General features: G+C 40.1%; 1 protein-coding gene and 1 long non-coding RNA gene across 2 annotated transcripts; one reads left to right on the forward strand and one right to left on the reverse strand.

Annotated features, from left to right (window-relative positions):
- Positions 1 to 5,550, forward strand: LOC122457882. Its single transcript, XR_006277576.1, has 2 exons — positions 1 to 2,095; positions 2,185 to 5,550. It is a non-coding gene; the product is annotated as an uncharacterized LOC122457882 (long non-coding RNA).
- On the reverse strand, positions 3,710 to 27,777 carry CHORDC1 (cysteine and histidine rich domain containing 1). The gene is made up of 11 exons (XM_038417102.2): positions 27,471 to 27,777; positions 22,408 to 22,457; positions 19,836 to 19,892; positions 18,335 to 18,495; positions 16,330 to 16,433; positions 14,949 to 15,007; positions 13,292 to 13,362; positions 12,724 to 12,829; positions 9,927 to 10,046; positions 9,152 to 9,214; positions 3,710 to 8,358 (listed from the first exon to the last, which is right to left on the reverse strand). The coding sequence occupies exons 1-11, from the start codon at positions 27,532 to 27,534 to the stop codon at positions 8,206 to 8,208; spliced, it is 1,008 nt and encodes a 335-aa protein (XP_038273030.1). The 5' UTR covers positions 27,535 to 27,777; the 3' UTR covers positions 3,710 to 8,205.

The following is a 27,777-nucleotide window of genomic DNA, read 5'->3' on the forward strand; positions in this document are numbered from 1 at the left end:
GCTGCTACTCTGAAACCAATTAGCCAAATTGTAGCACAGGTGAATACATGAGGCTATCCAAGATGATATCCACTGAGCAGAAACTGGGAGCCCCTTCATCCTTTCTGTGATTGCTACAAAGAGCTAGGAAGGAACTGGTTGGACCTGTTGTGGTAGAATGCCAACATTCTCTTAACATCCAGAGTGTAGCCTTTCCTCATTTTTATTCATGTGTGGTTTGGGAAAGAAAAAAGAAACTGCTTGGTTGATATTGAATCTATCCACCACTTTTGAGACAAAATTTCATATGAGAATGAAGGTAAATTTTGTCTTTAAAGAAAACAGCATTAAAAGGGCCAGACACGATGGCCTGCAGCTCACCTAACCTACTAGCACAAGTGATGGCCATCAAAAGTGCTACCTTCATTGAAAAGTACAGTAAAGAGCAAAAGTCTCAAAAGCCGGACTCGTACGCTTTGACAATACCAAATTTAGGATCTTATACCTAAGGATAAGATTTTTTGAAAGGTTTGGAAAAATTGTATTGACATTCTATTAAAAAAAGACAGAGCAGTTATCCACCTGAGGGTGGAAGGCCAAGATAACTGCTAGGTGACCTTAATGGAACTAACTGCCAAATCTTGCTGTTTTAGGTACAAAAGATGCTAGATTTGCCATTGCATTTTTCAAACTCCAGACAGATCAAATAGAGAAGCACTTCCACTTAGAAAGGAAAGAAGATCTAGTAGATAGCTTTCTACTATTCAGCAGCAGATCTTGAACACGATTCCTCCACAGGATTTAAACTATGGAGCATCCATGTCATTAGATGGATTGCTTGCAGGTTTATACAGAGCAGGCAACCAGGTCTTGAGAAATTAGATGTCAGTCCAATGGAAGCAGTTATCAGCTCTTTCACCAAAAGGGACAGTGCTGTCTCAGCCATACTAGGACAGTTAGAATGACACAGGCACAATCCAGTCTGATTTTTAGTAGTGAAGGAGTCAAATTGGGGAAGCGTACCCTGGGAGAGCAACTTCCTTTATCAGGAAAGCATCCATTAGGGAATGTAAACTGGAACCACAAACACAAAATGCCAGCAGTTTTGTTCCCTATCTCACTGCAAACAGAGCTACCTGGGGAGTCCCTAGGACTGGAAAATGGACTGGCTACATTCAGATGAAGGGATCACTCATGGTTGACTCGTAAATAACTTTCTTAGATGATCTGCCAGCTTGTTCTGCACTCCTGGAGGATAAGAAGCTTTGAGAGCGATAGAGTTGGCAATGCAAAAATCCCCTAGATGAACCGATTCTTGACAAAGCAGAAATGAGCAGGTGCCACCTTGTTTGTTGAGATAGAACATTGCCGCTGTGTTGTCCGAGAGAGTAAACAGGTCTTTTCCCCTTCATAAGGGGGAGGTGTGATGTTGCACTCCATATGTTTTATGGAAATATGCTTATGAGTGTGAATAGGATGTAACCGGAATATGCTTTATGCAAAAGGTCTTTTGTAAGGTATCAAAACAAAGGTTATAACATACTGAATATATTCCTCCTATTTGTATGCCTGTATCATTCTTGTATCTGAAACTAGAAATATGAAGTATAATACGCGGGGGAGCAAACAGCTGTGCATCTCTCTGTAAATATCCATTTTACTCTGTATAAAGCTGATGCTCCTAAGAAAGCGTTTGGTGGCAGGATGGGCAAATATCAATATACCATCCACCTTGTGGTGAAAAGCAGTAACAGTGGTGAGGTGTACTTTAAGTGAGCTAAGGGATAGGCCAGAGTTCTTTAGTTCTAGCATGTATTCTATTGATAAGGGGGCAACAACAGGTCAGGCTCGTTTGTTTCGGCACCAGATTGTGAATTTCTTCCATTTATGCAGGTAAGTATTTCATGTGCTTGTCCTCCTATTGTTTACTAATATGCTAATTTTAGTAATACTAATTTTCACCTGTTCGAAGGTGGTCAGTTTGTCATGTTGGAGGCTTTTAGAAACCATGCTCTCAGGTGAAGTCTCTCTAGGTTTGGATTGTAAACCTCTCTTGGCATCTTGTGAGAGAAGATTCGGCAAGAGTACACTCTGCACCTACTACCATCCTCAACAGGTACGAGCACCAAGTTTGTCTGAGCCATGTGGGGCTGCCAGGATGACTTTGGCTTTGTCAGCTCTTATTTTATGCATTACCCTTAATAGCGGGGGGCAGGTGGAAATGCATATAGCAGAGGCACATCCCATTTGAGGAGAAAGGCATCACCCAAGGAAAAGGGAACCCAATCCTGGTCTTGAGCAGAACTATGGGCAGTTGCAGTTCTGGGAGGTTGTGAAGAGGTCTATGCATGGGTGACCCCAGTGTTTGAATATGTTGTGCAGGACTGTGTTGTTTAACTCCCACTTGTGGTCCTGGAAGAATTCCCTGCTCACCATATCCACTGTGGTGTTTTGACATCCTGGAAGGTACAAAGCTGAGATGCTGACATTGTGCCAGATACACTAGTTCCATAGTTTCATGGCTTTGGTGCATAGGAAGTGCGACCTTGTCCCTCCCTGTCGGTTTATATAAAGCATGCAGGCAATGTTGTCTGTCATTACCAGTATAGTCTTGTTCCTGATCAATGACAAAGTGCAAGCATGCATTGTTAACTGCATGCAGTTCCAGGAGATGTGTGTAACTGTGTCGGTGGGAGACCTCTGGCCCTGAATTCTGTGATGTGTGACCAAGGAGGCATTGGTTGTGCAAATCATTGAAAGTGGAGTCAGTGTGAAAGGGACTCCCACGAACACATTGTTGCGTTGCGTCCACCAGCACAGCAAGTCTTTGGACTTTAAGCAGCATTACGAGGCGTCTGTTTAGGCTGTGTTTGTGTGGTATGTAGACTGTTCTTAACCCAGCCTTGAAGGCCACGCATGTGAACATGCACATGTTGCACCACAAATGTGGTTGCCGCGTAGTGGCCTAATAGTTGAAGGCAGGTCCATGCCGATATCTGCAGGCTGTTCAGTACAGTGGAGGTCAGATTGACTATGGTGAGGAATCTGGTTGGTGGCAGTGATGTTTTGGCCTCTAGAGTATCGAGGTGCACTCTGATGAAGTCCAGTTTCTGCACGGATGTCATTGTTGATTTTTGTACTTTGAGTTGTAGTTGCAATCGTGAGAGGGTGATTGTGTGTGTAGTATCCATGACATCTGCCTGGGTGGATGTTTTTAACAGGCAATCATCCACATAGGGAAAAATTGAGATTCTGTTTTCAGAGGTGTGCTGCCACTACAGTGAGCATTTTGGAAAAAACACCTGAGATGCTAATAGCCAAATGGCAGAACCTTGTATTGATAGTGTTCAGGTCAGACCTGACATCATTGCAAGGGTACTTCCAGTATCCTCGGGAAGAGCCCATATATTGATTCCTCATTGTTTGCAACTCCAAAAAGTTGGTGCTGAGCTGAAATTCCTTGAGAGACCACCTGTCTCAAGTTCCATCTAAACTCCCCATACTGAAAAGCTGGTAGCAGCAGTCTTAATTTGAAAAATACTGCTTACTTTTGGTTTAAAAAAAAATCAAGGAGAAAAAAAAACCTCCAATACAGGAGTTCTAGTCTTCATACTGAAACACACTGTAGAAACAGAACTTGAGTACCTAAGAAATGCTGTATTGTGTCACTGTACAGCAAAGCCAAAGAAAGTTCTCCCTCAATACAGAAGTAACCAGAAACAGACAAGTATAACCAGCATGTAGTAAGAATTTATTCAAAACTAGAGCATGAAGAAAAAGTTCACATAACCAAGTTACATGAATAGGACAAATCAGACACCCATGCAGAAGAAAAATATGGACAAAACAGTAATGCACATGTTTTTCGTAATGCCAAAATATTTAACATCCTAAAACAGTGTTCCAGACACCTAGAGTACTTCATTAATGTACAAGGTCATTTTTCTGAATAGGGATAAGTGCAATTTGTGGTAGTAATATGGAAAACAATGAATTTAACAGCTACAGTATTTATCAATCCTCATGCCAGGTTTAAGAATACAAGCAAAGAACTACATCATTACACAAAATAAGTGGATGTCTTTTCAAGGCAAAAAGTTTCTAGTAAAACAGTACTAAACTGCTGAAATAATGATTTGATAATATAAATGTTAAAAAAACATACAAACCCCCTCCATCCATGGATGGGTACTTTTTATAAAATTACACTAATATTCTGTAGAATCAAAAAGTTATGGTAACTGAATGGTCCGGTGCTCAAAACACTAATCAGATCTTGAAAATAATAGTTCTGAAATCTGACAAACTACAGAAATCATATGTAATATTAGGCAGGAAAAACAGTAGGGAAAAATGCAAGGCTCACTTGAGAAATGGTAAGTCTATGCTACAGTGGTATTTTCATACTTTAAGAATTTTGAGGTGAACAGATTTACAAGCAACCGTATAGCCAAGTCTGACATAAATATACAATAAATACGGTATAGTTTTGTAAGAGTTCTGTGTATTATAAAAATATAAAACTAATTTCCACAGATTGCAGCAGGCAAACCAACCTGTTAAAGGTAGCACAATGAAGCTATGAGATATGGCAATCTTGACTGCCAAGAAGCCAGGAATCATTCAGACCAAGCTGACTTTGGTTTACTTTAGGCAGATATTTACAATTTCGTTACAATTTAAATGATTAAAAAAATCTATTTGTTAGAAAATAAATCCTCTTCAACATCTCTTACAAGCTTTGTGGTTTTTTTTCCCCCTCTAAATACAGCTTTCTGAAGTGCTAGCTAATAGTTTAGTGTAGTAATTATAATCTCAATTCATCTTCCCTTCCTCCTATTTGCTGACAGAGTTCATTGTCATACTAAGAGTTCCGCTAAAAAAAGTCAACCACCAGATCAAAATCTTTTTATTTCTCCAAGACACAACCTAACTGCAGTGTTGTAAAGATAGTTTCTGGGCACTAGGAAGGTTGTTCAAAACTTTCTAATTCTCAACCAAAGAGGATATAGCTCAATAGTATGCAGCTGGGTGAACATGCAGAAGAGTAGAAAAAAAGCTATAGCTTCAGATAATTTTAAGAAAAGAAACTATGTTTGAACTTCCTTAAACAGAAATATTTAAAAATATAATTTCTATTATATTGATGGGAAAGTTTTGATTTGTCATTATCGAGCTCTAAAGTATCTACAATTTTCTATTAAAGACATGGAACACAAGAAATAACTCCAGACTTTCCTCTTAGTTGCGTTTCAGAGTCTAATTATCAGGCCAAGTGCAAAAGGGGAGCAGAGGTGGAATATTTACTAGCTAATGGCTTGAGGAAAACGCTATCACCAACTTATTCCGCATATTACCAGAACATAGTATGAACATGGTTGGGGTGAAGAGGATAATTGTTTCAACCCAAATTCTGCACTCCAATCAGTGGGAATTTGGCTCAGTTCTGTCTTATATTAGCTAACACAAGCTCCCTAAAATGAATTTTACATGATGCATCAACTAATACTGCAGTGAACCATAAAGATTTTAAAAAATTCCAGGTATTCAGTTCAAGATATAGAAAATTAACGGAATATATGTAAGACTATTACAGATATATGCACATTGACTTGCCCCCCAAAACCAGAATTATATTTTGGTAGTTATACAGTGCTTGTCCCTGTTGTATCCAAGTTCAGAGTTCCACTTAGGTCTTGCAACAACTGCTATTCCTAACACATAAAGCAACGAAGACGGTAGAGTTGCAGAGGAATGACTAGCATAGCTTGTATGCTTGCCTCTACTCTTGAGGTATCTGGAATACTCCCCTCAGTGAAGTAATGCCACAATATTAGACTTAGAAAAGCATGCACTTGTGTGTACATAATGCCTGATGAGCTCCTACAAGTTTCCACATACAAAGAGTACAGATTTATTTTCATGTATATACTTTTGAAAACCTGGACACTACTACTTTAAGGCATTTTACACGGTATTATGTTAACTTTTTATCTATGCCTTGTTTTAACTGTATAGTTGTGTGTATCACCTAGAGCTGGGGTTTTCAAAGAGGCCTAAACGAGTCAGTCATCACATTCCCATTAAATCAATGAGAGTTGAGCAACTCACTTCCTCAGCCCCTTTAAAAGTCCCAGCCTCAAACACTAAGGCAGTTCCTCTGTAAATATATATGCATTATTCTATATTTCCTACCCGTTTTTCAGCATTAGTTATGTCTTTAAGTATTGCTGTAGATGGAACCCTGAACTCAAGTCTACACAGGTAAAAAAAATTAAGCCCAGCTGAAAAATCCTAAAGATCAGTTAAACTACCTTTATTCTCAAGCTTTTGAAGAGGTTTTTCATTATTATATACAGAAACCCACTACACACTCCCATCTTGCCAACTGTAAAAATGATTTCTGCCTCCCTTCTAGCTCTGTCAGGATGGAAAAATGACTATGCATCAAGGTATCATAAGAATTTGTGACATCATTCTCAATGAATTAATTATGTCCCTGCATGAGAGAGGGTATGTCTATCCTGGAACTGGACGGTGTAGTTTCTAGCTTGAGCAGACATACCCATATGAAGTGTAGCTGTGGCAGCAGGAGAGGCTAGCCACACCAAGTACGATCCTGTCTGGGACCCTGGGCACATTACACCTTCCAACGCTAGTGTATAGCCTGAGTCTGTAAAGTGGACTAGCGCTTTAAGTTTTCTATGATAAGTTTTAATTAGATAGAAATTGAGCAACACATACTGCGATATGATAGTGATCTGCATTTCTATAGAGTTGTTTTTTGTTTTTTTAACTGCAGCCCCAAACTTACTTTTATAGATACAATTGCAGGCAGGGAGAGAAGCATTACTGCATCAGCTATGGCCTAGAGATCAGTCACATATTTTCACAATATCTCAGGTTTTTGGCAGCAAGGCCTCTATCCTTGAACTGAAAACAAAAACATGCTGTGAAGTTTTCTTCTGGAAGTACTAACCAAAAAAATTTAAAATAAAAACAACATTTAAATAACCATCTTTAAAAAGGGGTTTGTTTTTTTTTTGTTTTTAAATAAGGATAATCCAGTTGTGTTTACACATGAAACTGGTATATCATTATGAGGCTTGTTACTTTTTAGTTTTGTTTTAAACAAAAAAAAAAAACCACTTTTCCTTTAGTGAATTTAATATTCAGAGAAAGACAACTATCCCTAAACAGCTAGACTTAAGCATACTGCATGGAAACAATCTTCCTCACACAGCTTAGCCAACACATCAAATACCATCTACACTAGCATCTCCTGCTTCAATATTTACCTTCTTTGAGACAGACTAACAACTCTGAGCATTTTGGGGTGGTGGCTAACAAACGTTAGAGACCTTGCAAAATCCCTTACATTAACTGGCTTAGTGGTTTTGAGATGGTCTCTAATGTGTAGGTTTCCAGAGCTGGGAGGCTAAGCTATCAAACCACTACCTTGCTCTATTTCCTTTTGTTTTAGGATTATTTAAAATTCAGAAATCAAAATGGAGATGGTAGTGGGGGAAAATTTTCATGAACTCCTCCCCTCCTTGGCTCCAGTTACAATAGAAGATTTTGGCAAGTCTTCTGCTGTTGCACTTTTACTGGTAATAGTACTAGTGTTGATAGTGCACCTGTGCTTTTACCAAGCGTAATCTGAAACTGCTCATAGCAGATCCAAACAAGATGTTGAAAAAGCCAGTAACTACCTGAGCCCTTCAAAAATTAATGACCTCACCAGTGCACAAGTGGAATATGCAGCCATTCCTGTCACTTTCACAAGGGAAAAGGAAAGAATCTGAGTAGCACCTACATTCTTTCTGGATTTATTACTGATGTTTGAATACCAAATTTATTTTTTCTAGACCACTGGAATCATGTTAACCATTCCACAGACTTGTATCTTGTGTCCTTTTTACAATAAGATATATAGCAAACCATATGTAGTCTAACATCAATTACTCTGGTAGCTCCAGTCCGAATATGATGCTTGAAACATTAATGCACAGTGTGGACTGAGCTTCAATAAGTTTACAATAAATCTTGCATTCCAGATCAGGGCAAGCATCAGGTTTTTACATAATGGAGTGCTTGTCCCGATCTGCAATGCAAGATGTATTGTAAAAAGTGATCTTATATAAAATAAAGTCTTAAAAGGAAAATGCATTACAATAGCAAGTCACCACTTTCATGATAGGAAACAGTCTGTATCTCTTTAGGATTTCATTCTTGATCTGTAATATCTTCATTTTGTTTTAGCTGTGTTTTAGGTATTGGTAGTTCAAGGCTTGCCCATAACATGGGCTCTGCTTTCCTCATAGCGAGCTCAATCTTTGTAGCGGTCATGTTTACGTAACTCCTCTTCACATCAATTACCTGGAACAGAACAAGTATGTTTCACTTAAATTTAGGAATAAGATTGTTGGAAATATGTAAACAATTACTATGCTCAGCACGCATTATGGGAGTTTTGCAATCTCCGAATGTTTGGGTCTGGCAACAGTATAGAATAGAATTTACTTAGGACAGTTCCATCCCCAAATATTTGCAAAATTAAAAAATGGAGTAAATCTGTAACACCATAGTTGCCCCGGAGGCCCCAGGAAGTGGTCCACTGGAGGGAGAGATCAGCTTTTAAAGTGCAGTTTCCTCTGGGTTCTGGGGAAAGTTGTGCAGCCTCAGCCCTTTCCTACACTCTAATCAATTATTTTTTGTCCAGGTCCAAATTTCTTGGTCAAGGTATAGCCAAGGTCCAAACTCCAGAGAAAAATATAATTATTGTTATTTTTGTAAGTAAGCCATTCAAGAGCACCTGGAAATCCAGATTTGACTTGTGGTCCACCTATTAAGTATCCCTCCTCTAAGCTATGAAGAGAAATTGGCATGCATATGTATGCAGAATATGCATGCTACTGTATGCATGCACGAGTTTGGCATATGAAGTTACATGCGACTATAATTGGAAAGGTCTGGCCCTAGAAATTTTTGGCAATACTCATATCACAATTATGCTTAGACGGGTAAATCCTGCATAAATGAATTTCTCTTGATAATCCAGACCTACAGAAGTGTGGTGGTTTTAGAGGGAAAAAAATCTATTCTGAAAAAGCTATGGCTGAGGGTGAAACCGAGTAAGGCTTAACAAAACTTTTGAGGTTATTATACTTACTCCCCACAATATCACATTGTGATCAAATTCTTTATCTCCTTCAAATACAATATGGATATTTAGCTAAATGAGAAAAAATACAGAAGAGATTTATTAATGTCAACTGACTAAGTTTAAAATAAACATTGATTTTAAAATAAACATTAAAAATGACATTAGCACCCTAAATCTACATCACTGAAGTCACCAGGACTCCACACAAACAGAGGTCTCTGCAAATGGATCCTGATGCAGGATCAGGGCCAAGTGTGGCAGCATGTTGTACCTGTAGAAGAAGGTGTCAATGATAATGCCGGTATTAGACAATACAATTTTCCAAAATGTGTTTACGGAATCACAAATTAAAATATTTCGATTGTAAAATCTGTGCAATAGCACAGTATCTGTGAAGCTACACATCCTAAGAGATTCTGCTTGCTTTTAAAAAGCTAGAATAAAAATGTAGAAAATATTTTGGTAATAAAATTATGTAAACTTTTTTAAAAATGTTTTGTAAAGATTTAAATTTAAGAAGTTTGTCTAAAGGAACAAAAAGGCACAAAATGCTTAGAAACCTGCAAGTCTATTAAGACTGAAACAGTCAAGAAGAATTATGTCTCACAGGAGAAGACTGCTACAGCATTTTACTTTTGTTTTCTTAAAAGAGCAAAGGGATTGTGTTTTAATATTTATGCACAAGAGTACATCCAAGCAACTTATACTTAAATTTTTGCTATACTTAAATATCAAGTTTAGAAAAAAAATAATCTATTTAAAATAAAACAAGGATACTCACCATTGTGCTATTTGCTTCTACATGGCTAAGTTCAGGAAGTGAATTTTTTGCATATATTGAAATAGTCACTTCACCTCCAGTTTGATGCCAATCATGCCTACATGGAACTACTTTTTTCCCCTACAAAACAAAGCCGTATTTTGGAAAAATACAGTATTGGAACTCTACATTCAGGATACATTTTAAAAAAAACTGCTCTGAAAATTGTCATGTAGGACAACATTTTAATGAGAATAAATATAACTAGTACAGGACTAAATTCTGCATTTAGATGTGTGCGCAGGAACCCTACTAATGTTAAGGAAAAACTACATAATGGTAAGTGTTTGAGGGCCCTCTCCCATCCTACAAATCAAGATTCCATTCAGAAAGGATTAAAGCTCTACCTTCTAGGCAAAAGTAAAAAAATCTCAGTGGAGAAATCTTTCTTTAGCAAGGAGCCACTTCTTAACTCTTGTCATTTGAGAAGCGGACCCAAAACTTATTAGAGATATAAGATGTATATAAAAAAGCAAGGATTATAGAAACAAGGGAGGAAAGTATGACAGGTGAAGAAAAAAAAACAAAACTATCTAGTATATAGTTTTGCATTGTTAAATATCTCCATCCTATAGCATTAGGGAGGCATCCCATCCAGCAAAATAGAAGTGACATGAACTAAAACTTTCTAATAGATTATGACCCCCATCCCTTTTATAGCCCCACTCTCTAGAAGTTCAGTGTCACACAGTCGGGAAAGAGGTGCAAGAGCACTCCAATTGAGACTACTACTAGAATGCTCCACCAGTTCAAGCTACACTATTGGCATATCTCCTAGATTAGGAATGTACAGAGGACAGCTGAAGAGGAATTTTTCATACTATCTATGAAGTACCCATTGTGCAAGATGAGATGCTCAGATTCATACCCTTTCTAGTGCTTGAAGGAAGTATTAGTGGGAATGAGAAAAATCTCACAGTAACTGACTGGATAGCTTGTTGTCTAAACTTGAAACAGGTAGTAAAAGGGCACTGGAGAGATGGCTTCATATTACTGCTGCAACAAACAGGTCACAGAACACTCCACAGTGGCCTCTGGTGGAAACAGTACAAGGGAAGGAAGGAGGAAAGCCACACATTAAAAAAAAGGAGTGTCCAGGAAGGAGGAAAGATTAAATCCATTCAATGGCATCACAGTAGAAAAAACAAAAAATCTCTTGGCTTCCTGAACCTGGTACTTTCAGTTCTAGACAGAAGGAAGGAAACCAGACTCCCAACTCCTTTGCTAAAGAAAAAAAAACAGTTACCCAGGGAGAGAGAGAATGTGGAAAGAGGTAGCAGGTGGGAAAGAAACCAAGGTTTTCCCAGGGGCCCATCTTTCTCTTCTTTAACTTCACCCTCCCACAAAACAGGAAAGAGCATGCTAGACTTACACTTTGCTGGAAGAAAGAGGAAAGAAGTTTGAGCACAGCACTGCAGACCAGTGGACTGCAACATGGCTACCTTGAACTAGAGCATCTAGTACAGCTAATATACTGTGGTTGTCCCAGTGAGGCAGTTGCTAGGCTGTACGAAAGCATTAGGGACAGCATTTCAGCCACCTCCCCACAGCAGAAACCAGCCAGCTGGGAATACAGACTGCCCTGAACCACATGATTTTGCTACTAGCCCCACTGGGCTAGAAGCCAGCTATTTTAGTAAGTTGCTACAACTAAAAAATGAGGTTTTAAAAAACTTTCCTTTTAAAGAGATTTCTCCACCCACCTGCAAATGCACTCAAGTCCTTCTACTTCAAGAAAAACTGAGCAATACAGATACAATCAGAAAGTGACAGAGAACTGACAAGGATTCTGTATTCCCAAGAGATTAAGTGGGCTGGGGGGGGGGAATGACTAAGGGAAGAGATAGCACCTAGCTATACCTCTTTTCTTCCTTTTAACAATGCTACATTTGCTGTATGGATCTTATTTTGTAGGTCAGAAGCAGAGACGATATTAACAATGGAGTTGTACATACACATCTAAGAGCAGAACATGCCTTGATATTATTATTTCTAAATTTGAATGTGCTCAGCTACATTGTTTCAGTGTAACACTCTAGTCTTGTAGCATCCTCATACAACCTCTTCAATTACCACAATAAGTATTTTCCTTTGTTTTAGGAGTCCAAACTAATCTGTCTGGTTTATTCTGAGCTCTGCTATGGAATAGCTATAAGCAAAAAGCACATTCTGTATCCTAACATACAAATAATCAAACCAAGCAATGCACTATGCTTTAGAGCAAAGAAAAACCCACTGTAAGAATGGTGTTTGGAAAAGATAGAAAAGTAATATTCCCACCAGTCCCAGCCCTAGAACACTCACTATTTCTGTGTGAATGAGATTTTGGAAAGCAAGATTATTTTAGTCTATTTATTCTATTCCTAGTTTTACGAAGATGTTTCTCCGTGAAAATTTTTGGGGGCTCTTCGTTAGCATATGCGTAACCTTTCGTAAGTGCTGGATTGAAAAGTCTATCACCTAAAAAAGCCTTACAGAATTGTTTAGAAATGCGTACAAACAGTGGGTTTATTTTATTTTATATTATTTCACAATGTATGCTTCAATAAAAGGTGTGGTTGTATACAGGCAAATACAGTATTTCACTCAGATTAATTTAAGATCCATTATTAATCTCAAACTGCTCCCAACACTCAACACATAGAGGAATTATTATTCTTTGTTTAAATAAAGCTGCAATTCAGTCCACCACCATACTTTCTTAATGACTGGGAAGTTTAAGTAACCAACTACCAATGCCAAAGTTAGTACTACTTACAGCATCCTTTTTAGTCCACACGTGTGTTCCCGTTGTACAGCCTTCTTGAGACAAGAATGTATTAAAATCAGAAGTTTTTCTCTTACAACAGCTCCAATACTTCATCCTTTGAAGGAATTTCAAAAGAAAATAATTTAACAAGCCATAAGGCCATTGAGGCTAAAATTGTGTCACAGAGGTCATGGAAGTTACAGAATACATGATTTCCAGAGACCTCTGACATTTTCTGTCTCAGCTCCCAGCCACCATGGGAGAACCCTGGAGCTCGCAGGTAGTAGGTGGACCTCAGAGCTCCCCATTTTGTCAGGTTTTTTTTAAAAGTAAAAGTCAGGGACAGGTCACGGGATTCCATGAATTTTTGTTTATTGCCTGTGACCTGTCCATGACTTTCACTAAAAATAACCTTAGCCATAATACATACACAAGTCAAATATTTAGAAACATTTATCACTATCAGTTTTAACAGTGTAAACATCTTACCTTTTAAAAATAACCAACTGCATATGTATTTAGAAAAAATGATGAGAGAATTTATGGAAGGAAATCCTATTAATTGCATAATACTAACCCTTCGTGGAATATAGGTACTCCAGAATGGTATATACATATTTCTTCTGTGCTCTGTGGTCCTTCAAATGTCTGGTGAAATACAAATCTTTTTAAAAAATGATTTCTCTCTTTTTAGGAAGTAAAAAATAATAAACTATTAGAACAAAACAATGAGCAAATCAGTTTGCTAACACTGACGAATATGTATTAATGCATTTTAAACAAACCAAAAATGGGCTCTTTCTTCCTCTGTGCTGCAAAATAAACTCAGACACATTCATTCCATCTTCATCAAAAGTGCCTCCCCCATCCGCCTTAAAAGTATCCTTTATATTGACTCTGTGGGATATCAGGATACTTATAGCTATTAGTACTCAAAGGCTAGTTTAACCTCTTCTTACAGAGAAATCCAGAACTATTCAACTCTGTTTTCACAAGTGAACCAAGTATGCGTGTACACACACACACACACACACACACACACACACAGAGGTAATGAAGTAATATATTTGGTGCATTACTAAAAAGCTGCAAGCTTAAAATGAGGTCATTCACCAATGAAAAAGTCACCAAAATGAAGCACCATAAAAGGAAGTAGCCCAGCATACTGCTAGGTGTTTAGCAACACAAGGATCTATTAACTGAAATACCAGCCCCTTGTAATCCAATTGACAGGACTAATGCAATCCAGTGGAGAGGATCACAAACTCTTGTGCAAACACCACCCTCACCAGGGGAGCCTCAATGATAGAGAACAAAGGATCCTTCATACCTTGGTCTGGTTGGTTGCTACAAATTTTTAGTTTGCATCCCTTCTGTTCAATGGAAGGTTGTCAGAGGAAAAAGTGAGGTATGTCTACACTGCAATTAAAGACAACCGTGGTTGGCCCACACCAGCTAAATTGGGCTCAAAGGGTTCAGGCTAAGGGGATGTTTAATTGCGGTGCAGACATTTTCTCAGACTGCACCCTGAACTCTGGGACCCTCCCTCCTCACAGAGTCCTAGAGGACGGATTCCAGCCCAAATGTCTACACTGCAATTAAACAGCCCCTAAGCCTGAGCCCAAGTCAGTTGGTATAGGCCTGGCACAGGTTTTTAATTGCAGTGTAGATGCGTCCTGAGACAATTTAGGTGGTACTGGAAGAATGGTTTCATGGTTGAAGATGTAAACTGTGGTTGCTTCCTTACTCAGTGTTCTTCAAAGATTGTTTGATTAGTAGAAACAACAAGGAGTCCAGTGGCACCTTAAAGACTAACAGATTAGTAGGTACTGCATAGACTGCAGCAGAACTTCACTAGTTGCCAGGAGCAATTCCAAGTATTTATCAATAAAGCCCTTCATAGTTTGGTACACCTCACTCTGCCTAAATTTTAACTGCTGGAGTAAAGTATGAGAGATGCTGAGACTGACAAACTCCTACATTTTTTAATTTGGGGCTCAGAAAGCTTAGTGATGGACCTCAACTCTTGAGATTACTAACTCATTGGTCCAAAAAAAAAAAAAATCTGCATTTTGACCTTTTGAATAAGTTGAAAAGGGTATCTATTTATTAAGACTTGTGGACCCTGTATGGACTCTGAATTATTTTGTAATGTGTTTTAAAATATTGACTTGTTCATGTTCTTAGGATTCCATAGTTACACTGTAAACAAAAGTAATAAAACAGCTATTTACCTTCAAACAGCCTCCATTTTTACACGACGTCCCAATTTTGATCTCATCACTGTCCTCTTCTGTAAAATGAAGACATAGATATCTTTAATATAAACATGCCACTTTATAATCATCAAATATTTAGTTTACTTAAAGCTAAAGTCTAGATTCTGACAGCCCCTTCCATATGTCCATAGGTGGGAGGTGGAAGAGTACCAGGAGCATCCCTCATTTTCCGCACCCTACACAAAGGCCTGTCAGAAATGCATACAGAAACTACTTCCTATATATTCCCTAATGTGAGCAGAGATCAGATAGGACCATGACCCCAATACACTTTTGTATCTGCACACTGAGCTAGTGTGCTGAGGGAAGCATTGTGCACCACAAGGTAGCACAGCAGAAGGTGCACTCGCCTTGCATGCTGGAATGTTCAGGAAGGAATTACACAAGCAGTTCTGGAGGTTATTGGGAGTTGATGACTGCTCAGCACTTTAGGAAAAACACACACACACACACACGTGCCTTAATATGAACTCCTCTTTCTGAAAACTGTGACTATGTTGTATAGTGTGCTACCATATTAGAAATATAATTACTTGATACAGGGCTATGCCAGAGTTTAAAAAACTCTCCAGTATTTAAATTAATAGTTTCTGTTGATAAATTAAAGGACTTTCTTCTCTTGGAAGAATTTTGGAATTATTATGCAATGATTTAATCGTAATAGATTTTTAAAATACCCAAGATAGTAGTCCTAGGACACATTATCTTGACAACTAGAACTTCTATGTGTTTTGTTTTGTTTTTTTAAATAAAGATAGGCAGTGCCATTTCCCTTGGAAAGAGGGCTTTAGTTCTGGAGTAAACAATATGGGAACATCCACAAAGAGACCATACCATTTTAATTCCTAGATTCTAAGGCCAGAAGGGAGCATTGTGACCATCTAATCTGAACTCCTGTATAACACAGGCCATAGAACTGCCCCAAAACAACTCCTAGAAACTATCATTTAAAAAGACATCCAATCTGATTATCTGGGTCTATCTATTTTCAATTACTTGGAATGTCTATTGTTCCAAGTGAAAACAGTTTTTCCATTGAAACTGCTTGGAAAAATGCACCAGGGATAACAAATACCTAACTTCCTGAAGTAAGAAGTATACAATACATACCACTGACAGTTTGAATAAACTGGTTAAGGAAACATGTCTCTCTCCTGGTGTCAGTTTCAATTTAATTGCTGCCTTCTGTGGAACTAATTTGCTGGAATATGTAGTTCTTGAATACATTTGTGAAATCATTAATTCTGAAACACTGGCGTGTGAGACATTCTACCATTTATCTAAGGATATTGCAACAAGTGCGTCTTTGGTATCTCGTTTTGTTACAGATTCTTACCTTTTTTTCCTTCTTTATTCTCTGATGATAGTTTCAGTTTATCTAGCGCTTGTTTCAGGGAAGCAGATACTTTCAGCTGTAAGCTTGTCATTGGCTCATCTGGGCTAAAATATTTAATGCATTCATGTTATTTTGGTCAAAATAAAATATGTAACAAGACAAAAAGAGATAACTTTCAAACCTCTGCTGTGACAAGATTAGAATATGCGTCACCATCACTCTGACATAACAGGGGGAAAAAAAAGCCATCTCAATCAGCCACTACAAAATACCTTTCCCACAAGATAATTCCAGGGAAGAGAATGAAGTCTCATTATGAAATTGTACAATTGATGATGGCAACCTGTCTGAGTCTTAATTCAGTCAAGACCAAATTGATGTTAGTGGGTTGGGAAAACCAAGTAGAAGAGTTCGCAAGGCAATATCTGTACTCTAGGTTGAGGGACTTCATCTGCTATGTGCGACTCAGATTCCTGATCTTGGTGTTTTATAAGAGCCAGGGCTACACTCGGAAGATCATACCAGCAGCTGTACCCTAAAAGATGTTTTCAGAACAGTGCTACAAAGTTCATTTACCTTTGGCCGTGTCACTCCCTCTTTGAATCTCTCCACTGGCTCCCCCTTCTCTATTACATCTAACAAAAGCTGCATGTCTTCGTTTTCAAGGTCCTTCATGACCTCTCCCCATTCTCTCATTCAATAATAAGATGTTGACTCCTGCCTTCAATAGGTGCATGAGGCCATCCTCCATTAGCAGACTGAAAATTTTCAAACAAAACCTTCATGCTTTCTCCCATGCTGTCCCTCATGCTTGAACAATTCCCTGTAAACATCTGCAGGGCTACTTCATTAGACTCCTTAAAACTCTCCTTTGCCATAATGTCTACAAAAACTTAACAGTTAAGCCACTAGTGTGCTGAGACCACTGCTTATGCTAACACATTATCTCACTGTTTCCTTGTACTTCCCTATCTGGCTGTATTCCTATATTGCCTCATTTTACACTTAGATTATAAGATCTTTGGAGCAGGGTCCGTCTTCTTGTTCTGTGTTTGTACAGTGCCTAGCACAATGGGGTTTTGTTCCTTCTCTATGGCTCCTAGGCACTATGATAACATTTATTATTATTTGTATTATCTGTCACCTTATCTACAAGGAGGTATCTTGGAACATAACAGTTGAAACTCAAGAGTAGACACAGCCCATATTTTAATCACAGGCAATAAGGAACCTGTGGTGAAAGTTAAGAGTGATTTAAATAAAAAAGTCACATTATTTGATTTGGTAGAGTGGCTTTACCTCTTGTGGCACAATGCTAAATTGACAAATTTTAATAACGTACGTGTTTAATTTTATCATTGTGTGTTTTCAGGTCTGATTACAAAGTTAAGAAATAAAAATTGTATATTCCAGTAAGAATACCACAATACATCAATATAGCTCTGTTATCAGTACTCTTGACCACAAAGTTCCACACTAGAACTTTGACTCCTATACAATGACAACACTGAGGGGTTCTGTACTATGTTTCTGTTCTTCAGAAGAGATGCTAACCAAGGTCCCTTTATGTCCATATTTCAGGCAAGTCCAGATCAAAATTAGAAATAACTTCAATATTATTGCCAATTATCCTATCAAGACATCTAAAACAGTGTACAAGCTATTCTCAAGTACACAATGGTGATTCCATTTGCCTATGCTTCCACAACATGTATGAATTAAGTCAAAGTATTTTAGTTACAAGAGATGCCATATAAAACCAAAAGCTGTAATTTAAATAAATAGTCATTGCTAGGTTTGAAAAAAATGTCTGACTTAATAAATTAACGTCCACTTGAAAATTATGTAATATATAATGAAGGGTCAGAAAATCTATTTTAAGATTTAATGCTGCTTCTCATCACCATAATACCTTCTAAATAAAATCAATAGCAATAACCAAAACAAGTTCTAAGTAAGCCACTGCAAAAAAATTTGGCACAAATACCAGTTCAATATACCGTACCTTGGCCTATTAATGGTTTCCACAGGCTTTGGTGCCCGAATTATATGCTCCTGAAATTTAGGTTTCATTTCAGCTAGTTCCTTTCGCTCAGAGGTAGTTTTGACTTCAGGTTTCACAGGCTCAGGAGGTTTCTCACTATTATGGAGACCCTTTGTACAGCCCTGTTGTAGATGACATAGAAACATGCGGAAAAACAAAAACAACACACTTCATGTGCAAAATCCAAAACCAAACTATTATCCAAGTTTAATGAATTAATGCATTTTGATTCTTCACCCGCATCCTTCACCCTTTGCTCAGTTCTAGTGACCGCTTTGCAACAAATGTTACAACTAAAGTTGAAGAATGACATCCACATCTCTTGGTTTTCAGATATATAAACAAACTTTCTGGAACACTTAAATGAAGCGTTTTATGCTTGTAAGAGGCTTTTTTTTTTTTTTTTTAAAGTTTGAGCAAAATCTCTTTAGTTGTTTATGATTTAGACCAGTGGTTCTCAAACTTTTTTTTCCCCCCCACAGACCACTTGAAAATTGCTGAGGGTCTAGGCGAACCGCTTAATGATCTTTCCAAATGCTCTTTGTACCATTAGCTAACTATTGTAAAGCGTTTTGGCTAAAAGCGCTATAGTAAAAAACAAACAAACAAAAAAAGACCAACTTTTTTTTTGTTCTACAAATAAAAGCACACAACTCATATTTTAATATCGGTGGTCTTAGCTTTCTAATGTGATGGATGTGCTCTCTCTCCCCGGTCATAGCAGCCCCGGAGCTAGGGCTGGGAAGGAGGGGGGTTTCTCCCTCTCTCCCCTGCTGCGGCAGCCCCGTGAGCTAGGGCTGGGAAGGAGGGCTGTCTCTCCCTGGCCACCACAGCCCTGGAGCTGGGGAAAGTAACCTCTTTCTCTGGCCGCTGCAGCTCTGCACATCCCAAATTCACCTTGCCCCATCTTCTCATCCCACTGCCCCCTCCAACCTGCCCCCTATGGCCACCACCTCACCTGTGCGCCTTCTCCAGGACCCAGGCACCTAATTAGTGGAGCCACGCTTGCGCGGCTCCACTAATTCAGGTGGGTGGCCCTTCATTCTCTTGTGTGTAGCCACCCAGATGCGTACCTTGGAGGGAACTCATGGATCATCTGAATGGAGCTTGTGGATCAGTTTAAAAACCTCTGATTTAGACAAATGAGTGTAAAAATACCCTCCTTTCTTTTCGTGGCCTCATTTTTACAATAGTATAAGCACATTTTGACAGCCAATTAAATTGCTGAAATTTAGAAATTGAAACTTAACATCTAAGTAGTCTACAAGGAGAAAGAATGCCTTGCTTCACTAGGTTTGATTCAAAATGATTTTGGTTTAACAAGATGTATCCATTTAAAATTTGCATAATGCAACATCTAATTCTATGATTTTTTGATACCAAACATTTTTGATAATGTAACAGATAAGCTTTATAAAACTGCAATAATCAATTTTTTTTTTTAAAAATCACCAATACATACCGCAATGCTTAAGAAGTCAGAGAAGTCTGTTGTTCTTCTCTTACAACACGACCAGCCCTATAAATTTGGAATAAAATAATGAGACAGATGCAAACACCCCACTCAGTAAGTTTATTAGAAGCAAAAGGTTAGTGATAATTCTTTCCAGCATATGCTGCTTTATAGTCTTAACACTCTCCTCTCCCTTGGGCACTACTGATCATCTCTGTATTTTTGAAAATGTAAAGACTTCTACAGCTGCTATTACTAGTCAACATTTGCTGATGTTATCATAAAACACCATCAAAACGTACTGAAACAATACTCCTTTGCTATGCAAGCTTCTGATTCAATATGAAAAAACAGGCAAACTAGCACAGTTGATAAAATAATTTAAACTAAAATAAATATCTGAGGTTGAGTTCACCTGCTAATGCTATGGACACAGTCCCTATTTTCAAGAGCAATATGGCATGGACAGAAATTTCTTCCTTATCTTTGGAGAGTCATAAACCTATTTTATGTTAGCCTCCTTCATTCTCCCTTGTCCAGTGTCATCTTTGCCTTAGACAGTCATCTGCTCAAATTAGGTCAATTCAAAACCAACATTTATTATATGAAATGAAACAGTCCTGATGCTAGAGAAACAGATCTTACTGAACCACACAAAACAACTTATCTGGGAACTCAAAGAACCTTTAATTTGGTATTTAAAAAGATATTTTGACTAACAATGTATTTCTGCAGCAGATTAAAAGATGGGAAACGCTTTCTTTCTTTGAAATAGGGAGCATTTTTTGCAGTTTCCTCTAAACATTCATCCTTTACACAGCCAATATATTGTGAACAGTAAGACAGAATTTATTGTTTAGCTTATTTGGGACACGTATTAGAAGGAAAGTTATACCTAATGGGTATAATCAGTATAAATTTTCAGTGAGACCAGGAAATGAAGGGAGGAGAAAAAAAAAGAGAGGTAGAATATGTTTTTTTGCAACAAGTGCTGATTTACATTTTTTTTTTTAATTAAAGCCAATGTTAAAATTATTAATACACAGGTTAAAGAAAGAGTGTCTATACATCTATAATGCTTAAGTTATCCAGAAGTATAAAGTTTGGTTTAAAAATAATAAAATATATATAGTACATAATCTGCAATATCCCAAATTGAGATTAATAAATTTAACAATACAGTTAAAATATTAGCATCCAAATATTCGGGTACATCACTCGTAAAAAGTTTATTAAGAGTAGCTTGTGGAAAGCAAATACATCAATGAGTGTAGACTGACCCTCGCTAATTGAGAATTTAGGATAGGTTGTCTCTGAGTAATTACTCTGGATATTATTTCTGTCTAAAATTCTGGTATTCAGATTCAGCCAATATATTTTTCAATAGCTATTCACAGCCAGCTAGTAAGCTGTGCTTCTCACTCCTATCATTATCAAGGAAGTGTTATCTTGTGCATGTTTATCCTCTCAATCATAGCCATTTCTGATGGTGCCTCAGGACAAAATTGGAAAAGAGGAAGGTTTTGAGGAAATTCCACTCCTCCACCTTCTGGCTTCTCCTCACGGGACTAACTACTGCTTCTCACCTCTTCCTTATAGCAAGCTGATGCCAGACAGTATCTTTTCAAATCCCCTCTCACAGTGTACAATCATTCACAAATTCATGAACCTTACAGGTTTGAGATGTTCTTATTAGGATTTTTTTCATTCCTTATTTCTTGCAGTCAATATTTTAACTGCATATTTTAATTATCATTTTGCCACTTTCAAACTTCACATTAACTTCGTTTAGAGTCAGATAAACAGAATTCCTTAAAGACGACCTTGTCCTTTATATAAGCCAACAATTCTCAGATTTTTCCCACACAGTATCTCCATGGCAACAACACTAATTGCTTACCTGGGCAAATAAAAGCATTTAATATATTTTGTCTGTCTTAATGGAACTTAACTTCCAAAATTGAGGCGAATCAACACCGTGTGACCAGCCTGATCCTTACAGGCATCAGCAAATGCTTGCTGGACCACCAATGATCCATAGATCACAGCTAAGAACTGCTGGTATAAACAAGAGACTACTGAGAGAAAGGTCTAACTTTCCAAAGCATATTAGTCAGTTTTTGATCAACATAATTTTCTTTAAAAATGCAAAAAGAATACAAAGAACAACAAGCTTTAAATTATGTGTACTGAAATTCTAAAATGTCTATAATCGAAAACAGTTCTACATGCAGTGCTTTTTACCTGGCTGTGGTAAGGCAATACATTTTTCACAAAACAATATAGGATATGTTATGCTTAAACAACATGCTCAGTTTGAGATGAATAATAGAAAAATAATAATCACCTGCTGCAGTGAGTGGTCAAACAATGTACCTGTTACTTATTGCTTGAGTCTAGCCAATATTCAGTTTCTTTTTCAACTTTGTATAAATGCCATTTCCAGGGGGTTTTGGTTGAATTCCAGAGATAGGACATTTGCTACATCATTGACCGAGTTGGAGCACAGCACTACTGACACAAAGACACACTACCTAAGGATTTAAAGAATCTTTCATTATCTATATCCTGGCATACCCACCTTTAAAGCATCATGAAAGACGGGTACACCTGGATGATATGTGCATGAATCTGAAAGAAAAGAAAAATGCGGTACTAAATGAAAATGTAATTAAATGAACCCCAAACCCCTGCAACTATTAATCTAAACACAATTACAGCCAGAGCTCCACACATTTGAATCTCACACTGCACATGAGCTCCACCTTCCACCCCTTTCCCATCACTCTTTGAAGAACAAGCACTCAGAGTATATATGGAGCCACATACAGCCTATTCAGACTAAGTTTCTTAAGGCAGAAACTTTTTTTTTGGCCATATACACCAGTGTACAATATAAGCACACAAATAAAATTACCCTTACTACATTTACCATGGGATCTTTTGGGGACCATGATCAGCATCATATAGAGCTAACCTTAACTGATATCCCAGTAGAAACAGAGACAAATGTCAGCCTGGTCTATCTGAAGGGCACTAATACTCAACTCCATTTTGTAACACCCAACACAACTCTTTACAGTTGTTTGGGAGATGGATTCAAGCCTCCTAAGCCAAAGGCACCTAAGGTTCTACACTGCCTTAAATCTTATCTGGTGTTCACAAACTCGATTAAAGAAGATAGCAAAGCATGCCCTATAGCCAAAGACTCAATGAACTCCATCTGTTTAGCTTAACAAAGAGAAAGTTAAGAGGTGGCATGATCACAATCTACAAGTACTCAGGTAGGGAAGAGAAATTTGATAATAGAAGGCTCTTTAAGCTGGCAGAATCATTGGGAAGCTATTGAAACTGAAATAATAGTGTGCTCAATTTATATCAAGTATATTTCACCCAATATTGTATTCCTAACATAAGGAAAAAATGTGATCCAAGAGCTCCAATTTGCAAAGCATCTGCTGCATGCCTAATACAACAGATTTAATTACTTGTTTCATGTACACACACACGATACAATATCTGGCAATATTTTTAAGAATCTGTAATATACACATATACCCTTACAAAAAAAGGGAAATAATTTACTGCAGGTTCAAGGCCTCAGACTTACACCTGTAAAGGTACACACCTAATAGTTTAGATCACAGTTTATTAGGAAGTAGCAGACCACTCTAACCTTACACTGTTCTACTATTGTGCTGTGACCATGTTAGGGTTCAGAGGGTGGTTCAGTGTTCATGCCAACAGCCACTAACTTGTTTCAGTTAAATCATCACAGCCATCGAATGGATAGTGGCTTGTCAGCAGCTTGGAAAATCCATGGCATTCTCCATTTGGTGGGGTACACCCACCTCCTCCAGCAGTGGTTTTCAATGGGGATATATGTATGCAGAGATCTTCTGGGGGTACTCAACTCATCTAGATCAGTATTTCTGAACCTGGGGTTTGCAGCCCCCAGGGGGAGTCACGGGATGGGTTATGGGGGATTGCAAGTGCAGGGCTGGCATTGGGGGGATGGCAAGCAGGGCATCTGCCCAGGGTGCCACAGCACAGGGGACCCCATGAAGCTAACTTACATTCTTCTGCCACGTGGCATGGGGCTCAGGCTTCAGACAAGGTTCACAAGTGAAAAACAGGCTCAAGTATCACATTGAAATGCAAATACAATATTTAATTCCAATTGATTTATTTTATAATTAGATGGTAAAAATGAGAAAGTAAGTATTTTTCAATAATAGTGTGCTGTGTCACTTTTGTATTTTCATATCTAATTTTGTAAACAAGTATTTAAATGAGGTAACACTTGGGGTATGCAAAACAAATCAGACTCCTAAAAGAGCTACAGTAGTCTGGAAAGGTTGAGCACCACAGTCCTCCAGTACTGCTGGCAGGATGCTGGCAGCCCCTTAATTCATAACTAAGGATATGATTTTATCATGGATTCTGCGACTTCAAGAGACCTCAGTGACTTCTTCAGCTGGGTGCCCAGGGCCCCCACAGTGGTCAGCTGCTGGGGGCTGGATTCCCTCCCTCCCCAGCCCTGCAGCAGGGTTCAGGCTGTTAGTCTTGCCCAGCAGTCAGCCCCCCATTATTTTTAGTAAAAGTCAGAGCTTCCATGAATTTTTGTTTATTGCCTGCAACTGTCCATGACTTTCTAAAAACAACAGACAAAATCTTAACCTTAATCAAAGCATAAAGCATCTGTTTCCCTCACTGCACAAATGCTAAAATGGACAAACAGAACCAGATCCAAGTCTGTGTCCTTGAAGCCAAAGTGTTCATATCCCATGAACTAGCTACAGTCAGCATGTATCCTTTGCTTTGTTCCAGCTCAGGACATCACTGATGAAAGAAACGCAAGGATATGATCAGGCCATGTGCAGAACCGGCTTATCACTTGTTACCTGTGGGTATGTCTAGACTGCAATTATACATTGTTGCTGTAGCCCAATTGGTCCGAGTTATATTAGAGAAACTAGGTGGGTGAGCCCCTGCCTTAGAATTACAGGACTGGAAGGGACCTTGAGAAGTCATCTAGTCCAGTCCCCTGCACTCATGGAAGGACTAAGTATTATCTACCATCCCTGACCGGTGTTTGTCTAACCTGCTCTTAAAAATCTCCCATGACAGAGATTACACAACCTCCCTAGGCAATTTATTCCAGTGCTTAACCATCCTGACAGTTAAGAAGTTTTTCCTAATGTCCAACCTAAACCTGCCATTGCTCCTAGTTCTATCCTCAGAAGTTAAGGAAAACAATTTTTCTCCCTACTTCTTGTAACAACCTTTTATGTACTTGAAAACTTATGTCCCCCCTTCAGTCTTCTCTTCTCCAGACTAAACAAACCCAATTTTTTCCACAATCTTTTTGAGACCTTTAATCATTTTTGTTGCTCTCCTCTTGATTTTCTCCAATTTGTCCACATCTTTCCGGAAATGTATAGCCCAGAACTGGACAATACTCCAGTTGAGGCCTAATCAGAACAGAGCAGAGCAAAAGAATTACTTCTTGTGTCTTGCTTACACCACTCCTGCTAATACATCCTAGAATGGCATTTGTTGCAAAAAAACAAAAAAAAAAACCCCAGTGTTACGCTCTTCACTGATATTTAGCTTGTGATCCACTGTGACCCACAGATCCCTTTCCGCAGTACTCCTTCCTAGGCAGTCATTTCCCATTTTGTATGTATGCAACTCATTGTTCCTTCCTAAGTGGAGTACTTTGCATTTGTCCTCACTGAATTTCATCCTATTTTCTTCAGACTATTTAGCCAGTTTGTCCATTATTTTGAATTATAATCCTATCCTCCAAAGCACTTGCAACCCCTCCCAGCTTGGTATCATACACAAACTTTGTAAGTGTACTTACTATGCCATTAACTAATGGCGAGTCTACACCACAGCGCTACATCGGCACAGCTGCACTGTACACATTAGCACTTTAAAGCCCCCCCTGAGCCAGCAAGTCAGAGCACTATAAAATGTAAGCGTAGACAAACCCTAAGTAATTTTTAAATAGTTGTTTCCCTATTTTAGCCTCTGATTCTACCTCATTTCCACTGGAATTCACTATGTTAGATGTCCAATCACTATTAGACTCTTTTGGTGAAAACTGAAACAAAAAGGACATTTAGAACTTCTGTCATTTCCACATGTTCTGTTATTGCTTTCCCCCTGGTTAAGTAATGGACCTACCCTGTCCTTGGTCTTCCTCCTAATGTACCTGTCAAATGTTTTCTTGTTATCCTTTATGTCACTAACTAGTTTAACCTTGTTCTGTGCCTTGGCCTTTTTAACTTTGTCCCTACAGACTTGTGTTATTTGTTTTCCCTCGCCCGGCCCGGCCCCCACTTCCCAATATCAGCACATCCCTCCCCCCTGCTTACCAGGCTCCTCCCCATCGATGCAGGTCCCCCTGCTTTCCAGGCTCCCCCCCCCAGCACCCCCCTTAACAGGCTCCCCCAACCACCCTCCCCTAAACAGCCCAGCCGCTGCTGCTTCCCCTCCCCCCCCACAGGTTCCCCCAAAACAGTCCAGCCCCCAGCTGCTTCTCCTCCCCCCCCACGACAGGTTCCCCCCCAAAACAGCCCAGCCCCTGCTGCTTCCCCTCCCCTCCCCCAGGCTGCTTCCCCCCCAAAACAGCCCAGCCCCTGCTGCTTCCCCTCCCCCCCTGCAGGTTCCCCCCCAAAACAGCCCAGCCCCTGCTGCTTCCCCTCCCAGCAGGTTCCCCCCCAAAACAGCCCAGCCCCTGCTGCTTCCCCCCCCCAGCAGGTTCCCCCCAAAAACAGCCCAGCCCCTGCTGCTTCCCCTCCCCCAGCTGCTTCCCCCCAAAACAGCACAGCCCCCAGCTGCTTCCTCTCCCCCCTCATGACAGGTTCCCCCCAAAACAGCCCAGCCCCTCCCCCTCCCCCCAGCTGCTTCCCCCCAAAACAGCCCACCCCCTGCTGCTTCCTCTCCCCCCCACGACAGGTTCCCCCCAAAACAGCCGAGCCCCTGCTGCTTCCCCTCCCCCCAGCAGGTTCCCCCCAAAACAGCCAAGCCCCTGCTGCTTCCCCTCCCCCTCCCCCTCAGCAGGTTCCCCCCAAAACAGCAGCCCCCAGCTGCTTCCTCTCCCCCCCACGACAGGTTCCCCCCCAAAACAGCCCAGCCCCTGCTGCTTCCTCTCCCCCCCAGACAGGTTCCCCCCCAAAACAGCCCAGCCCCTGCTGCTTCCCCCCCAAAACAGCCCAGCCCCTGCTGCTTCCCCTCCCCTTCCCCCCCAAAACAGCCCAGCCCCTGCTGCTTCCCCTCCCCTTCCCCCCCAGCAGGTTCCCCCCAAAACAGCACAGCCCCCAGCTGCTTCCTCTCCCCCCTCATGACAGGTTCCCCCCAAAACAGCCCAGCCCCTCCCCCTCCCCCAGCTGCTTTCCTCCAAAACAGCCCACCCCCTGCTGCTTCCTCTCCCCCCCCCCAAAACAGCCGAGCCCCTGCTGCTTCCCCTCCCCCCCAGCAGGTTCCCCCCAAAACAGCCCAGCCCGTTGCCCCGGCCAGCCCCCTTCCTTCAACGCAGCCCGCCTCCCGGAACCCAAGAGGGCCCGGCCACCCCCCTTTAAGACCTCAAGCCAGGCGCCCCAGGGGCGCAGCCCCCTCCGCCCCGGCTCGTACCCTCCGCGTTGGTGCCGGGGTCGAAGCGCTGGCCGCAGCCCCGGTTGTAGCAGAGCTGGGACATGGCGCCGGGAGCCGCCGGGCCGGAGCCGGCAACGGCAACGAGCCGGGAGACAGGAAGCGGCAACGCCGCAGACGAAGCCTCCGCCTCGCTCTCGAGTCTCTCCGGAAAGAGCCGAGCGGGGCCTTCGGAAACCTTCGCGAAATTTCGGGACAAAACGAGAAGCCCCGGGCGTTTAGCGCACGCGTAGTGGCTCAGAGACGGGGCGAAGGGCGGGCTCCGGGAAGGAAGCGCAGGCGCAGCAGG

This window comes from Dermochelys coriacea, chromosome 1, assembly GCF_009764565.3.
Source record: "Dermochelys coriacea isolate rDerCor1 chromosome 1, rDerCor1.pri.v4, whole genome shotgun sequence".
Classification (NCBI taxonomy): Eukaryota; Metazoa; Chordata; order Testudines; family Dermochelyidae; genus Dermochelys; species Dermochelys coriacea.